General features: G+C 37.6%; 1 protein-coding gene across 4 annotated transcripts in view; it reads right to left on the reverse strand.

Moving 5' to 3' along the window:
- FOCAD (focadhesin) overlaps positions 1 to 18068 on the reverse strand; it is a 314136-nt gene that overhangs the window by 38993 nt on the left and 257075 nt on the right. For all 4 annotated transcript variants that reach the window (XM_077966008.1, XM_028835129.2, XM_077966010.1 and 1 more), the window contains 7 exons: positions 15859 to 16006; positions 13846 to 13965; positions 11979 to 12101; positions 11448 to 11525; positions 10406 to 10477; positions 8386 to 8488; positions 6430 to 6510 (listed from right to left, as the gene is read on the reverse strand). In XM_077966008.1, coding sequence (XP_077822134.1) covers positions 6430 to 6510; positions 8386 to 8488; positions 10406 to 10477; positions 11448 to 11525; positions 11979 to 12101; positions 13846 to 13965; positions 15859 to 16006 — 725 coding nt within the window. The remainder of the gene's footprint in view (positions 1 to 6429; positions 6511 to 8385; positions 8489 to 10405; positions 10478 to 11447; positions 11526 to 11978; positions 12102 to 13845; positions 13966 to 15858; positions 16007 to 18068) is intronic.

The raw sequence follows: 18068 nt of genomic DNA on the forward strand, positions 1-18068 counted from the left end.
ACAAGGGACTAATATCCAGAATATACAAGGAACTCAAACATCTCAACAGCAAAAAATAAACAATCTTATTTTAAAATGGGGAAATTATCTCAACAGACATTTCTCAAAAGACATACAAATGGCCAATAAACATATGAAAAACCACTCAGCATCACTAATCATTAGGAAAATGCAAATCAAAACCACAATGAGATATCATCTCTCCCCAGTTAGGATGGCTATTATCAAACAAACAAACAAACAACAGCAAATGCTGTTGAGGATGTGAAGAAAAGGGAACTCATTCACTGTTGGTGGGAATGTAAACTCATACACCCACTATAAATAACTGTAGGGAGGTTCCTCAGAAAATGAAAAATAGAACTACAATATGATCTAACAATCCTCCTACTGGGCATGTATCCAAAGGAAAGGAAATCATATCAGAAACATCTGTACCCCATGTTTATTTTAGCACTATTCACAATAGCCATGATATGGAATAAATCTAGGTGTCCAACAATAGATGAAAGGATTTTTAAAATGTGGTATATATCCACAATGGAATACTATTAAGCCATCAAAAAGAATGAAATCCGGCTAGTCATGGCAACATGGATAGATATGCAAGACATTATGTTAAGTGAAATAAGCCAGGAACAGAAAGTTAAATACCACATGTTCTCACTCATATGTGGAAGCAAAAAGACAGTTGATCTCACAGAAGTGAAAAGTAGAACAGAGGATATTGGAGGCTGGGAAAGAGCAGGGGGAAGAAAGAGATAGGGAGAGACTTGTTAAAGGATACAAAACCACAGTTAGATGGGAGGAATAAGTTCTAGTGTTCTATCATCCCACTGTAGGGTGGGTATAGTTACCAATAATACATAGTTTCAAGTAGCTAGGAGGAGGAATTGAATGTTCCCAACACAAAGAAATGATACATGTTTGAGATGATAGATATACTAATTACTCGGATCTGATCATTATACATATCATCAAAACATCACTATGTACTCCATGAATATGTATAATTATTAGTCAATTAAAAAATAAATTTTTAAAAAATTCCAAATTTACTTAAAAAAAAAAACCAACCTTTTAAACAATAAATAAATGTACAAATGTTCAGACCTTCTGGCAATTATATGCAAATGAGAGCAGTCTTAAGGCATCATTTTATACCTTACTGGTTTTTATTGTTATCATTTGTTTATTGGGCTGCTTTTTGATATGACATTATAATAGAAGGAATTTATTCTTTATATTGTTTTATAAGTACTGTTATATAAAGTGACTCATAATCCTTACAAAACTCTATAAAAAGGAGTTAATTATTTTCTCCATTTTACAGAAGCAGTCAAAGCTTACAGACACAGCTTGCCTGAAGTTATACAGCCAGTAAGTAGTGGAAGTGGGATATGAACCCAGGAAGCCTGCAGCCTGAAGCCTATGCTTTTAATCTCTATGTTTTATATTTTTGCGAATTCATACAGGGCTGAGGTACTGAAAACTGGTACAAGCTTTTTGAAGGGCAATGAGACCTGGCCATCCCTACAGTCACCAAATCCTCGGACTCCTGCTCACTACATTACCCAGAATTTCCCTGAAGGAAAGCTGTAGCAGAAGAGAGCTATGTGCATAACGATGTTCACTAAAGGCCAGGCATGGTGGCTCATACCTGTAATCCACTTTGGGAGGCAGAGGAGGGCAGATAACTTGAGGCCAGGAGTTCAAGACCAGCCTAGCCAACATAGAAAAATCCCGTCTCTACTAAAAAAAAAAAAAGGTACGTAGGTACCTACCTACGTACCTACCTACCTACCTATCTTTGGGCTTGGTGGCACTTGCCTGTAATCCCAGCTACTCGGGAGGTTGAGGAAGGCCAATCACTTGAGCCTGGGAGGCAGAGGTTGCAGTGAACTGAGATCACGCCACTGCACTCTAGCCTGGGTATCAGAGCAAGACTCTGTCTCATACAAAACAAAACAAAACAAGATGTTCACTAAAATTGAAATTTTTTAAATGGCAAATACTAAAATGATTAAGTTTATTATGACTTAAGAATTTGATGAAATATTCTCTAGTCATTTAAAAATGATAATTATGCTAGGTATGGTGGCTCATGCCTGTAATCTGAACATTTAAAGAGGCTAAGGCAGGAGGATTGCTCGAAGTTAGAGTTTGAGGCCCGATTAGGCAACATTGTGAGACTCCATCTCTACAATAAGTAAAAAAATTATCTGGTCCTGGTTGTATGTACCTGCACTCCTAGCTACCTGAGGGACTGAGGCAGAAGGATCATTTAAGCTGGAAAGTTTGAAGTTGCAGTAAGCCATGATCATGCCACTGCACTTCACCCTGGGTGACAGAGCAGAGACCCTGTCTCATAGATAATAGTTATTATTATATTATTATTATGGTGATATATGAAAACAGGGAAAGTTTATAATATAACATTAAGTTCAGAAACACAGGCCAGGCATGGTGGCTCACACCTGTAATCCCAGCATTTTGGGAGACTGAGGCGGGCGGATTACCTGAGGTTGGGAGTTCGAGACCAGCCTGACCACCATGGAGGAGCCCTGTCTCTACTAAAAATACAAAAAAGTAGCCAGGCGTGGTGGCACATGCTTGTAATCCCAGAAGCAACAAATTAAGTAATATCCAGAAATGGTAATAGCTGTAGAGTCATGGGATAATTGACAGTTTTCCTTCCAAACATTTTCATGAGGTTTATGAAAACAAACCTCATGAAACAAAAAAGGAATCAAACACATCAAAAACATATCCTATTGACAAATGTCCAGAAAACCATGCAATAGGAGTCTTTTCTTACTTCCTCAAGGTTTTTTTTGGAAGACATGGGTGCTAATTATGTCCATTTACATGTAAAGTTATTAATTTTTTTAAAATAAGACAATAAAATAATATAAATTTTATGGTACAATATAACACAAACACATACATGTAGAAGGACATTATGAAGGACATATCTACAGTGGCTATCTCCAAGTGGTGACATGACAGAGGATTGTCTTATTTTCTTCTTTATACATTTTTAACTTAGTGTTTTATATATATATATACACACACACACATACATACATATATATATATATATATATATATATATATACACTGACTTCTAACAATATTTTTTAAAGAGTTGTACAGGTAAACTATTCCTAAATTAAAATACTCAAAAATCACACGTAATCTTGGCAACCAACTCCATGATTTTATCAGAAAATAGGACAGCTTTCTCATATCATTTATTCTACACTCAAGAGTTCACTAAGTCTGTTCCCTTGGCATATTTCCTTCTCAACAATTACCTCTCATGCTAATAGTCCAAAAATGACTGAAGGAGCATACACCTACCTGTACTTTGTATATAAGCCCAATACTTACATACGCAGATCACTGACCAATGAATCAATATCAAGAAAGAAGGCCATTCATAATGACTATTACATGGACTTAAATATAGTTTGCTTAGTTAATACTTCTTACTGGGAACTTTTAAAGCCTAATAGGAAAATATAAGCTTAGAAAGTGTTAGTCACATTCCCCAGCAATATAATAACAAAAAATAACGATATTATATAGAAATATCTAATATTAGCTTTAGAAAGAATCACATTTATTAAGTACTTTAAATGTTTCTGAGGTATTACAAAGGAAGTGGATAAAATCTTGATGAGATCTGAACAGCCTATGATCTTGAGAAAATCAGAAATCAGACAAAAGAATAAAAGTAGAAAAGAAGCAAAACAGTAAGAGTCAAAAATGAGAGGCTCTTCAAGGGGAAAAAATCCATGTTAGGAGGAGTTATATGATAAGCAAAGATTTTAAGCCTAGCATAGTCAAGAAATGTTCACAAAACTAGATAATAATGAAAACAAAAGATTAGGGAACAATATATCTGATAGAGGAATTCCAGGGCTATGAGAGAAGAAAGGAGAATGTCACATGGTGTAGCAAATCAAACAAACAAACAAAAACCAGTTATAGTCAAAACCATGAATTGAATTATTTAAAAACTGAAGGAATTTCATCTACTTAGTATGGTTTTAAAATGTGGTCTGCATGAAAGAATGGATGCTATGAACATCTTATATGTTCTATCACATGAGTACTAAAGTTAGTATCCTAAGTGAGAAAGCCCTAAACATTAGAAAACAGATGAGCAGATTCCTATCTTAAATTTGATTGGCTAAATTTGAGACCACCATGCCCAATCTCATCCTGGCACAAATGTAGATTGGGGATGGCCCATCACATTTCTTTTCTCTAGTGAGTTGCTCAAGTTAAAAGTAGCACGCAGAGGCAATGAAACCATGCCATCCCTAAAATTTTCTGCCTATGCTAAGCATTATTTTTATTTTCTAAAACCATTTATTCTTCAAAAGAGTTCACCAAAGTTGCCATCCTTCCTATCAGCAGCTCCACCGGGCTCTGATGAGTGACATCCAGACATTTAAACTCAAAAGCTGCTTCAGAAGGGAGTTATTAAAATTCAAATGAGCTGGGTATATTGAAGAAGAAAACACTCGTTTGCATGCACACCTCCACATTTGGCCATCCCATTTAGCCCCATAGAGCAGGGTCTGGTTTTGTTTTTGTAAATGGGCTTTGGAGGCGGAGGTCAGCCTCCCACGGCCCCCACTCCTCTGGGGTCATCATTAGTAATGTGTAAGGCTGAATAGATTTTCCTCTGAATCTAGTCAGCAAACCTGACAAGACGACAGCCCTCTCCCACAACCTGAAAATGCCAAAAATCTGATTGGTAATAAATATGGCATTCTTAATACTTCATTTATTTGTTTTAAAACAGTTTTCAGCAAGACTGCACATAACAACACTGATTCCAGTTCCACTTGATTTTTCAGCCTTATAGCAGAACATTTCCTGTTGTACCATGACTACAGAATCGTAAAAATGTTACATTCAACCAAAAATTTCCCATAAGATTCAGAGAAAATTCATGTCTGCCAAGAAATATGGATCTGGGGAGGTAGACTAACATTTTATTCACTAGAAAAGAAAAACAGTCTAGCTTTCATTTGACCTTAAGAATTTTTACTTTTATTTCTCATGAAAATATCTCACCTCATTTTAAAATTTCGTATCAATAAGCAACCTAACACAAAATACAGCAGAAATATATACATATTCCTAGCATTAGTTTGGCCATGAAAATTTTAGATGCTCATTTAGTAAGAATTTCTTCCTAATGAAGACATCTCTACTATAATATTTATTTTAAGTAGACTTAATTTATGGTAACATAAACAATGAACTAGTTGTACATTATAATATATGATCTGTTTATATATAAGTGCGTCATGTACAACAATGACATAACCATATGTGAATTTTTACTGAGGATAAGTAAATCATGCTAATTTAGGACCCTAGAATAATAGCACAAATTCTAGAACTCCAGAAATTAATGGAATTTGTCTCCAGGCTATGAAAATATTCATAATCTGGAAGCTCCAGGGATTACTGTACCCAGTGGGAAATCAGACAACACAGCTTTAACTTCCCTTCCAAAGGTAACATTTTACTTCCACGACCCTCACAAATCAAACTGCCACTTCCAGATTTTTTCCAGTCTTTTTGGTTGTTTTTTTCCTTTCTAAAATTGGGATGGTCTTGCTATAATACAGGCACTGATTTTGCTCAGACTGACCTAATCAAGGAAGACTGACCTAGCCAAGGAAGAATAAAATTAGTAAATCCATCAATGAAAGAATACCACATTAATGAGGCTTATTCCTGAGCCATGACATGTTCAGTTCTAATCCATTTTTTCCTCACAGCCCTGAAAACTATATGTGTATTATTAAGGAACATTTATTCAATAAGTTACATGGCATTGTTCTGGCTCCAGTTAAAAACAAAAGGCACTCAATCTCTGTCTTCAAGTTGCTTGTACTTTAATGGGGGTGGCAGCAATACAGAATCACAAAGGCTCAAATATGTGCAAGGAAAAGAACACAAACTAAAAATAGGAACTAGAGCCAGTGATTTCAACAACACAGAATAATTATAAAAGATGCAGGGAGAAGATCTACTTGCAAGACAGATCCTGGGATAGAAACTGCACCCAGGTATGTTTTCTCTTTCTAGATCACACTCACTTGAAATGTAATCTGTGCTTGTACTTTTGAAAGGGCCAAATGGGAGATTAAGATTTTCACAGAGCCACCCATGGTCAGGGACAGTGATTCTAAGAAACCACATAATGTGTATATTTATGTACCGATTACTGTAGCTAGTTGCTGGTCATCTCTATTGCAAAGATGGTTTAGCAGACGAAAATATTCACCCCTTCAGATTTGTATTGCTTGATTCTACAGAGGCATGCTTAGGGTACACAGATTTGCTTATAACAACATGCAGATAGAATGATAAAATTCAAGAAATGTGCTCACTTGCCTTTTTTTCCTCCTGTAATGAAGAAGCCAATGGCTGCTCCAATAAAACTGCTTTCAGGCAAATAGCTATAGTCAGTAGGAACTGTGGAGACAGAAAATGATCAAATTAACCAGTGAACTTGGCAGGCCTAATGAAGGAAAGATAATGATCTCATGCTGCCATATCAACCTAGAGACAAACTGGAGATGTTTATGCCATTAATCTCAGCACAATACTTTGTGGCTGCAACTAATTCTATTAGATTAAGTGACTGGCCTTGAAGTAATCACTTAAGCTATGCAAGCAAATCTAAAATGGTGGCAAACTTAGTAAAGTCTGGAAAAAAAAAATCACAGAGGATGAACACTTAAGTGAAGTGGTTAAAAAAAAAATCCTTTCCATATTGTCACATCAATGAGCCCCAATCCAGTGACCTCCTCAGAGTCAGCAAGGAATCTGATGAGCTTTGAGGCTGAGGTAGGTGCCACTTCAGGACATGCTGAATCAGATATATGAACCATAGAAATTCAACAACTAGTATTAACAGCACCAGTCCCTTACCTAAGGCAGAGACCTCTAAGCGACCAACATGTGCAAATAACCAGATGTGGTTACTAAGCTGGAATGGTGAAGCAGTGACATTTATGCTAGTTGAGTCCTGAGTGTCTCCTAAATTCTTTTCCTTCCAGTTTCCCATAATTGTTTCATGAGATGGTTTTTACTGCAAGAAATGACTCAATTGGAAAATTCCATCAGGAACAAGTAGCTGTACTTTTCCAGATACACAATCATTTTGTTCAGAAGAACCTGGATGTATGATGATTCACTAGTACCTGATTTGAGTACATGCGGGCCAGACCAAATACCCCATAATATGGCAATTAAAAGCCTACATAAAAAAGTAAAAGCCTGACATAAATATCCTATCTTACCACGACACTGTGAGATCCCTGCCCTTCAAAACTAGTATTACCCAGGGCTTCCGGTATGACTAAGTTTTCTTATTTTTTCCATTTTAATATGGTAACTTTAGCTGTCTAAAGTTCACTACACTGCCAAGGCTGTGGACCAGTGTCCTATTTCCATAGCTACAGAATGACTGAAAGAAAGGAAAATGGTAATTACAGAGGCCCACATTTACGTTAATGCCATCTGTAGACTACTTGTTAGAGGGTAAGTAAAACTAGGTTTTAATAAGGAGTCATTGGTACCTAAACCTCTCTGGCCTGGGTCCAAGATAGCCAATGGGTCAAAGTCCTATAAAGAGCAAGGAGCAGATGTATCAACAATCATGCCTTCCCCATAAAATCTCCAAGTACAAATGCACATTACGTATGTGGGGACTGCAAATATTTTTTACTGCTTTTACCAAAAAGCTAGAAACAGAAAAGGCCTTGTTATAATAAGACCCAGAATTTCAATTCCAAGGCTAAGAAGGTACACACCTTTAAATGTATTTACCCCTTTATTTTTTCAAAATCAGAGGCCAGAACAACTCCAGTCAAATATGAAGAGACTTTTAATGAAACATGAATACTATACAAACTACCATTACATCTAGCAAAATAAATCTGTTCCAAGCTTGAAGGACCTGGTTTCTAGTTTCTAGATTTGTCACCAAATTAACTCTGTATGTAACTCATGTAATCTTTCTGAGCCATGAATTCTTCATTTGTGAAATATAGGACACTGAATGTCTAAACTGTTCTCTAAGGGAGACAGAGAGAAGGAGTAAAAAGAGTATGAGCTTTGGAGGCCAAAAGATCTGAGTTTAAACCACATGTCCACCACTTACTGCCACATGACCCTGGGTAAGTCAGGAAGCCTTTCCATACACCATTTCCCTCTGATGTAAAATAGAAATGGTAATACCCATTACTTAGGGTTGTTGTGAAGATTAATGCTCTTAACAAAGTACAGAGCGCTGGGTCAGCAATCCCTCCCTTCAGCTATAGTGTTTTACGACTTTAATCTTACCAGAGGCTCTACTTTGACTTGAGGATAGAGTAGATAGATGAAGATGTCCAAGAAGCCAGATTGCATTTGACTGGAGACCAATCACCCCAGAGACACTAATGACCTACAAATAAAAAGTTAACAGTTCAATGATGGGATAAGATCCAAGTTCTATTTAATAAAAGGTCACTCACAGAAAGTCACCAGTCATTTAGAAGGTGGTGGCTTGGCTGGCAATGAGCAATCCTATGACAAGATGTAATATCATGTGTCTAGTATACCATACCTAGGTCATATAGATACTCAACAAGTGTCTACTGAATGAATGAATGATTCATTCTTTAATCATAGCAGAAATAATTTAATCATACTAGCAGTTTTCTCAAGTTTCACTGAGACTGGTCTCGAAGTTTTCAAAAAAAAAAAATGGCAAAAAAACAAAATCCAGAAAGTAGAAAAGGGGTGATAGTTACTTAAGATGAAAATACCGGCCGGGCGCAGTGGCTCACGTCTGTAATCCCAGCACTTTGGGAGGCTGAGGCGGGTGGATCACAAGGTCAGGAGATCGAGACCATCCTGGCTAAAACGGTGAAACCCCGTCTCTACTAAAAATACAAAAAATTAGCCGGGCGCGGAGGCGGGCGCCTGTGGTCCCAGCTACTCGGGAGGCTGAGGCAGGAGAATGGCGTCGGCCCGGGAGGCGGAGCTTGCAGTGAGCCGAGATCGCGCCACTGCACTCCAGCCTGGGCGACAGATGGAGACTCCGTCTCAAAAAAAAAAAAGAAAAAAAAGAAAATACCTCTAAAAATGGAAGGAGATACATTTTGTTCTCTTCTATAAATTATGCTCTACTGCTGCCTTATCATTCATGATAAGGATTTTTAAAATAATAATTTTCATTTACAGATTTTTCTCCCACATTATGGCAGCTTAAATTTCAGTAGAATCTTTTTTGAGTATATTTCTATTCATACATGCAAAAGAGAGTTTTGTCTGTTTAGAGATTTCTGTTTGTTTTTAAAAGTCTCAATGACTAAAACTCCTTTATGTGGTAGGTATTATCAGCTATATTTTACAAGAATGAAAACAAGTATGCTAAATGAAAAGAATAAAATATAAAGTTCTACATACAGTAAGAATACCAACTATGCAAACAAAAGAATACTTGAAAAGAAGTATGACCAAATATCAGTAACAGTTGCTTCCGGTTTGAAGGACCATTGGTGATTTTTTTCAGCTTCTTTCATTATGTGCTTTCAAATTTTATGCAACAAACATAATCATTTTTAAAAAAAATCTTAAAAGATAAAAACATTTCTTAGCAGATTAATATATCTATTCTTTAGTCAAGATATGCCCAAATATTTTTATCAGTGACATCTGAACTAGTGCCCCTTGACCTTTCTATCAAGATCTGCCGTGCCCTTTGATCACTTTCTCTTTTTCCTTATCTTTAGGGCCTGACATTCCTTGCAGAATCAGGCTTTAATTTTTTTTTTTTTTTTTTAGATGGAGTCTCGCTGTATCACCCAGACTGGAGTGCAGTGGGGCGATCTTGGCTCACTGCAAACTCCGCCTCCTGGGTTCACACCATTCTTCTGCCTCAGCCTCCTGCATAGCTGGGACTACAGGCGTCTGCCACCACACCTGGCTAATTTTTTTGTATTTTTAGTTGAGACAGGGTTTCATTGTGTTAGCCAGGATGGTCTTGATCTCCTGACCTCATGATCTGCCTGCCTCGGCCTCCCGACGTGCTGGGATTACAGGTGTGAGCCATCAGGCTTCAATTTTTAAGGAAAATCAATGCCAGCTTAAGTTTACTAAAAAAATGCCAGTTTTTTTTTTTTGCCCCCCAAAGGTAGTGCAAGTTTGTCAGTGAACACAGGTCCATACATCACTCCCAAATGCCTCTTGAACTCAGTGGAAATAACCAGAGACTTTCCCATTTTTCAGGTAAAACACGTTGTTTTATGTAATAGAAAAAAAGACAACAAAGGAGGATATGTTTTCCCACCCAAGGATTTTAAATTCATTTTCTCACCTGAGTTAAGGTTCTAATGACTTCATTAAGTCTGCCTTGAAAATGAGAGGTCTGGATGGCTTCTGATTTCAGCTGAAAGAATAAGAAGAAATACTCATCCCACCCACCCCCATAAAAAAGTAAAGAGTTATATTCCCGGTGCATGAGCTATCCATCTTCTAAGCTATGAAACGGTCCTTCTATTTCAAATACATAAGCTATGAGCTCCTCAAAGCAGGGCCCCATGCTTTATCTATCATTGATTTCCTGGCAACTGTTCACTGCGGCATGTAAGCAATCAATCAACTTTTACTGCATAAGAAAAGAGTTCCTTCAAAATTACTTACAAACTTAAACATACATATGTCCACTGTGAAAATATTTTGAAGTTAAAGAACAATTACATAGATATACATCAGACATTACAGATGCAAAATGGAGTTTCTTGCAAACAACTTTTTTTTTTTTCTTTTTTTTAAGACGGAGTCTCACTCTGTTGCCTAGGCTGGAGTGCAGTGGTGCAATCTCCTCTCACTGCAAGCTCCACCCCCGGTTTCATGCCATTCTCCTACCTTAGCCTCCCGAGTAGCTGGGACTACAGGCGCCCGCCACCACGCCTGGCTAATTTTTTTGTATTTTTAGAAGAGACGGGGTTTCACCGTGTTTGCCAGGATGGTCTTGATCTCCTGACCTCGTGATCCACCCACCTCGGCCTCCCAAAGTGCTGGGATTATAGGTGTTAGTCACCGCGCCCAGCCACAAATAACTTTTGAAATTTCTTATCATTCAATCATCTTTTCTCAGGCACGGAAATATGTGGAGAGCACCTAAATTGGCCAGGTTTAATCCCTACAAACCAAATTAAACAAAGAACAAACTTCTATAGAAATAATCCTTGGTTAAGTGCAATTATTCATACAGCAAGGCATTAAAAAGCCTGGTATAACTATTACCCTGAGTATAAATCCTTCTGTTCTTAGCATACTAAGACACTGAATATTCTTCTCCTGCTATGGCTGTGTACACATTTAGATGTCTTCTCCTCCATGGTTTCTCTCTTTACCTGCATTACATCCCCTTCAGAGCCTACCAAGGCCACCATGCCGTGAAGAGCTGCCAGACAAAGCATTGTGGGAGTGCCCTGAAAACAAAGCATCAGAATATGAAAAGAGGGACTCAGTCCTTGGGTCTAGATTCTATAAAACTTATTATGACACAGAGAAATAAATGGTCGAAATGGTAGCAAACTTACAGGGTCAACATAACCCATATAACTGAACCCAAAATGGAAGCAGACTAAAAGTAACAGATTAAGGTTGTTAGATCATGGGTGGATTCTTGCTTTTATTTTTCAAAAAACAAAATGTTGTCTTAAAATTAAAACACAGACAAAATAGCCAGTTCAAAAAAATTATAATAGTTGGCAGAATGCATTATTTATAAGGGATTTAAAAGTATGTGATCTCTTTCATTTAAAATTGCCTATTATTTTACCACTAATGTATATATCTCAGCAACTCCTACAAGTGATCCAATAAAGTAGTTCTTTTTCCATTATAAAAACATGAAATAGCATACAACAGGTGACCTCTACCTCTGTAAGAACAATTCTGATCCAGGCAGGAAGTAGCTTGCTGCCCAAGTCTTCAGCTTTTCCATGTCCACACACAGACAATCCATGAACTATGTTTCCTAAAGCCAGGGCAAAACCTGAAGTCTGATATAAATAAATAAAAATGGGGTGAGAAAAAGAAAAAAAAAAAGACACAGATTTGGAATGTTTATAACTAGCAACTTAAACACTTTTAGTGCTAACTTTCCTACTGACAAGTTATATTTGTCATCTGAAAAATCAGATACTTAGTGTTTTTTTTGTTTTGTTTTGTTTTGTTTGTAATCTAGACTGGTTTGCATCATAAGCTGCAGGGTCTAATTGCAAGGAATTCAGTTTCAGTGAGTAATTTATTTTAGGAAAGTAATACTGCACTATTGAGCAGCTTAGCTCAAACAATCGGAAGAGGTTAGGGTGAAAATACCAAGGTAGACCACACGAAGTCAATCAACTCCTAAACAAAAAGAAAACATCCCATAATAAGCACAGTATATGAAAACTTCTACCTTTCAACTTTTCAAAACTTACTCTGAATGTAACTGAGCAGGTATATAACCATAAAACAGTAACAATAATATTACAAGCTTAAAACCAATTAATTCTGCAATAAACCATTATCATCAGTATTAAGACACTGAAGAAACCTTTAAAAAATCCACATGGGGAAATTCTATAGCATGTGTAATCAGATAAAATATTTTTTTCAGTTTTTTTTTTTTTATTGTAGCAATGTACACATAAAATTTATCATCTTTACTGTGAATACCAGTTCAGGGGCATTAAGTACACTCATACTGCTGTGCAACCAATACCACCATCCATCTCCAGAATCTTTCCCTTGGAAAACTGAGACTCTTTACCCATAAAACAGTAACTGCCCATTTCTCCCTTTCCGTAGGCCCGGGCAACCACCATTCTACTTTCTGTCTCTATGCTTTTGACTACTCTACGTAGCTCATGTAAGTAAAAGCACACAGTGTTTGCTTTTTGTTACTTGTTTATTTCATTTAGCATAATGCCTTCAAGGTTCATCCATGTTCTAGTACACATAAGAACTTCCTTCTTTTTTTTTTTTTTTTTTTTTGAGACAGAGTCTCGCTCTGTCGCCCAGGCTGGAGTGCAGTGGTGCGATCTTGGCTCACTGCAAGCTCTGCCTCAGCCTCCGGAGTAGCTGGGACTACAGGTGCCCACCACCATGCCCAGCTAATTTTGTGTATTTTTAGTAGAGACAGGGTTTCACCATTTTAGCCACGATGGTCTCGATCTCCTGACCTCGTGATCCACCCGCCTTGGCCTCCCAAAGTGCTGGGATTACAAGCGTGAGTCACTGCAGCCGGCCAGAACTTCCTTCTTTTTTAAGGTTGAATAATATTTCAGAGGAAACATTTTAAGGTTATTTAATTTAGTTTACAGGTACTTAAATTTTCCTATACATATTTGGTCATGAGTAGAGATTTTCTGCCTTGAATTTTCTGAGGTTTGACTTTATCAGAGTCTTCTATGTATTCATCTCTTTACAAATTTTTGTTTCTAGGCTTACATAACTCTTATATTCCCTAGCCATATATTTTATGATCTTATAACTACGGAGCAATAGTTAGAGAGAGAGAAAAGTCTATCAATACTCTCTCAAAGAAAAAAAAATGTCTACAGAATGAGACAGCGGATAAGGAGAGAAAAAGACATCTGTGACTGTTGGCTACAGCTGTGAGAGAAGAGAATAGTTAGAAGTTCCTCAGTTCTAGACACAAAAAATATCCCATTATACTCTAATTCAGAGTAAGTCAAAAGCAGAACTTAGCAGCAGCATGAGACCACAGAGAGAAATAATCAGGGCACACATTCCAACCTGCTGGCTATTCTCCACTAACAGTCGAAGCTTGTTCATAACATCCTCAGCCTCTGCAGCCTCAATAATTCCAGCACTGAACGCTGATGTACATACACAGCTAAGTGTGTAGGCAAGGACCTGAGAAGAAAATACAGCAGAAAAATGTGTCTTCAGGAGGAAAAATAAAAGAACTTGGTTTAGTTGACAAGATATTCTGTCAAACTTCCCTCCAGCCTAAGAACTGGATTCAAATACATTTCCCATGGATTAGGCACTGTTTTGCTGCCTAACTCATATTGTAACATTTCATAACAATGTGATGATGGGCATGACTATTCCTACTTCATAGATAAGAGCTTTGAAGCTCAGTTTCATGTAGCTAGCAAGTGACAAAGGACGGATTCAAACCCAGGTCTTTAGACTCATAATAGTACATTTCTTTATCACATTATGCCAGAGTACAACACCTATCAACAGTAGAAGGAAACAGATTTTTCATCACCAGTGGGTGCTACTAATTAATTGCCATGCATTCCCATTCAAGGCCAAACAGGAGAGGAAATTCAAAGAAGTGAAACACTGCTCCATTAAGATTCCCTAGAACTAGTGGGGCATAACTGGGACAGGAATATGGATTCTGGAGTCAGATAAATTGTATAAAATAGGAATACTAATACCTGCCTCATAGCACTAGTGTGGGAACTTAATATGTTGATGAATGAATGAATAAATAAAATATGAGTAAAAAAGAATGGTGGGAGTGGAGCCAAGATTTGGGAATATGTCCCAAATTGATCATTTACTAGCTAAGTAACTTTGGGCAAGTCACCCAATCTATCTGAGTCTCAATTATTGCACATCAAATTTAATCATCCCCTCTCTGCTACCTCATATTTTCGTGATTAAAAACCTCCCTTATAAGAATGCTGTTAAGACAAAGTAGAAAATTCAACTTCTAGCACTGGTTGACACGGCATGAAAAACGTAAGTGGTTTCTAAGGTAGAAGTTGAATAATAAAACATCAGAGGGGAGAAAAAACTGCTTGCTTAAGGCCTTATAAATCAAAACATCACAGATGCATCAGTTATAAAAATGCTGCTTTCATTTATAATCAATTTGCTCCTCGGTTGCCAGATTTTCTCTTTTGGCTTAAAAAAAATACGTACTTTTAAATCACACTTTACACTGCTTTAAAAATGGAAATGTAGTGCATGTCTTAGAACAAAACTTCATTCCTCTGTGCCCAAAGAAATTCACCAATTCAACAAGTCCTATTGCTGAAAGCAGAGGAGCTGAGCAGGGAAACACAGCAGCCATTATGTACTCATCAATAGCTCGTGGGCAGGCTGGGATAAAATAGAATCTGTTCTAATGAGAGAGAGAATCAGGCCAGGCCACGAGGTCATACTCTGCTCCTCTCAAAGAAGAGTACAAGCGGTCCAGCTTCACCTGGACAAAATAGAGACACGCATGACACATGCCTGAAATGTTCCATCTAAAAATATGGTTAACACACATGAACTGGGTCACATGAACTCCAATTCTGCATATTTTTGCACCACAGCAGAAAAAAACTTTTTTTTTAAGTATGGTAAAGGGAATTTCCTCAATAATATTTTATGCTAGCTGACATTTTAAAAAATTAAATGCCTTTTGATCGGCAGTTTCTGAAGCTTATTCCTGGCCATTTTTGAAAGTTACATTTGGCTTGAGCACAATTCTAAAAATCTCTATTTAACTTTCTTCCAGAAATTGCAGCTCTTCTTAGAAAGTGCTTTCTAGTGATGCTGAGTTAGGTTTTATATTCACTAAAGGCTCTTATCTTATATGCCACATTTAAGTCTAAGTTGATTTAAACTGCCACACAATTTGAAAACCTTATGATCTAACATTGGTTGTTTGCCATTCGGATTTCTCTTTGAGGAAGAATTTAATTTATAGGGTTACCAAAGTATGATAAGTCCAAAATAAGTGGCAAGAAGAAAACAAAAGAGAATAGAGGGAAAAAAAATGTAACCTCCATCTCCTACCTCCTGAAATGTTCTGCTCTGGCTCCCACTGTCATCTAGGTACGCAGACAGCTTCCGAAGCGATGCTGCCACATGAACGCGGGACTGCATTTGGCTGCTGTGGCTCATGAGGGACAGAACAAGTCCAACTCCCAATATACAGCCCGTGCTTGGATGCCAAAAAAGATGAGGTGTTAGGAGCATAAGAAATCCACATAATTGCTCTTCACTTACCACGGGTGTTTACGTGCTCTCAAACCTCAGTGAGATGGCTGGATTCAAATTCTGCTGCCTAGTAGCTGGTGTGCCCCATCATCCCTGACAAGTACACCCACCTCTCCCCTCAAAACGAACACCTGACATCTAAACAGGTATCTGTGGCCCATGCTAGTGCTGTGCACCCCCTGGATAAAAACAAAAGCAGGAAATAGTTTGACTTCAACTTTATGGGTGAGAAGAGGAAAAGGCATAAACCAGCTCTATTTGTGCCCTTACTGAAATGCTGTAGTTTTTCCTGTACCGCCGCTAGCTGCATGTTGAATATACTGTGATCAACTGCATAAGGAGAGAAAAGACTAAAATTCAGGATGTGAGCTGAGGACATCTGACTAATAGCAAAGAAGATAAATGCAAGGCATGATTATGAAGTACTACTAAGTGCTTCATGTTTCCTAGTCAACTTCAACAAGTGGAATTTCTTTCCTAAAGAAACTGTGTATTTGTGCACAATGACATTAATCCTTCTCTCCCCTCTGATCTTGCAGAATACCACTGGGTCAGAAGAGAAAATGGACAAATGACAGGCTTGTCAAAAGTTACCCCATGTGACAATTCAATTGAAATCTAGGGCTTTGTGTCCCAATTCTCCTGAATGAATACACATCCATTTAAAGAAAATAATTGTTCTCTCAGAAAACTTCAAGATAGTATGGTAAGATGATGCAGCTTGTGGTAATACTTCAAAGAAAAAAGTTTTTGTCATTGTTTTTTAAATGGAGAAAATGCAATATTTTTCAGAAATCACCCTTACTCTGGCTTGCCTTGCCTCTCATCACGATATCTGCTGCCGAAGAAAACACTCCAGGGCATTTCTCCGATAACGTATCTCAATGCCCACATCTTAGGTCATTTTGCTCTTAAACGGCATCTATCCCCTTGGTCAGTGTCAAGAACATTTGCATCATTTTATAAGCATGTTAGTTACTTCCCCCAACACCTCTGTGCAAATGGAACACCCACACCTAAAAGAAGACACCCAGAAGGATAGACAGGCTACAGGATTTGCTCAAGGTCACACAGAGAGCATCCAGCAAAGCGCAGCCAATACAAGAGGATTTTTTTATTTCTAGCCTTCTGTCCCATCTGCCAAACCCAAGGCCCCTCTCGGTGCCCTGCATGGTGCCATGATGAAATACGTATGAGAAGGCACCATATCTCAAGTGTGTTTTTCTAGTTTCTGTTGCATAACAATCAGCCATTCAAAAATCCTTCGTAAAGAAGCTACGACAGTAACTATCATTAGTCAGGCAGAACTGCTGTTACAGCTTCGTAAACTTAACAAGCTCAACTAGCATAATGCATTTTTGACCAGTTAAAGCAACACCTAAGATCTCAATACAGCATGCTTTTGAGACTAATCACATTTATGGAAGAGGAAAGGCTACTCTTGACTAATATGAATGTAAAGCCTTTGCTATTATTTAGAATCTACAGGGAAGTATAGAATCTATATTGATGCATACAACCATTTGACAGAATTAGACCAAAGATATAATTAGACAAAATTTGATTAATACTTTGACAAATTTGACGCTGTTCCCTCTTTGACTATTTAACTGCTACCTATGCTTAAGATTTCAAATGTTACTTCCTCAGAGACATCATTCCTCGCCCAGCAGAGAGCCTCTTCAATACTCTCCCACAGCACCCTGTGCTAATTTACTTCATACAATTTTAATTATAAACTCTGATGAAAATTATTTGGGGGATTGTTTGATTATTATCTCTTCCCTGGCCTCAAAGCTCCATAAGGGTGGGTACACCTTTTCTGTTTTTTCCCTACCACAGTATCTGCTGCACCTAGTATACTGCTTGGCATATACAAGTACTCAACCAGTATTTATTGAAAGCTGAAGAACTAACCAAATGAATAATTTTAAGAGTCCAGAGTAGAGAGAAGATCTACAGAAGAATAAAAAAGCAAGACTTGATTCTTAGGTTTAGTAGGAGGC

The sequence above is a fragment of the Macaca mulatta genome, chromosome 15 (genome assembly GCF_049350105.2).
Source record: "Macaca mulatta isolate MMU2019108-1 chromosome 15, T2T-MMU8v2.0, whole genome shotgun sequence".
Taxonomy (NCBI): Eukaryota; Metazoa; Chordata; class Mammalia; order Primates; family Cercopithecidae; genus Macaca; species Macaca mulatta.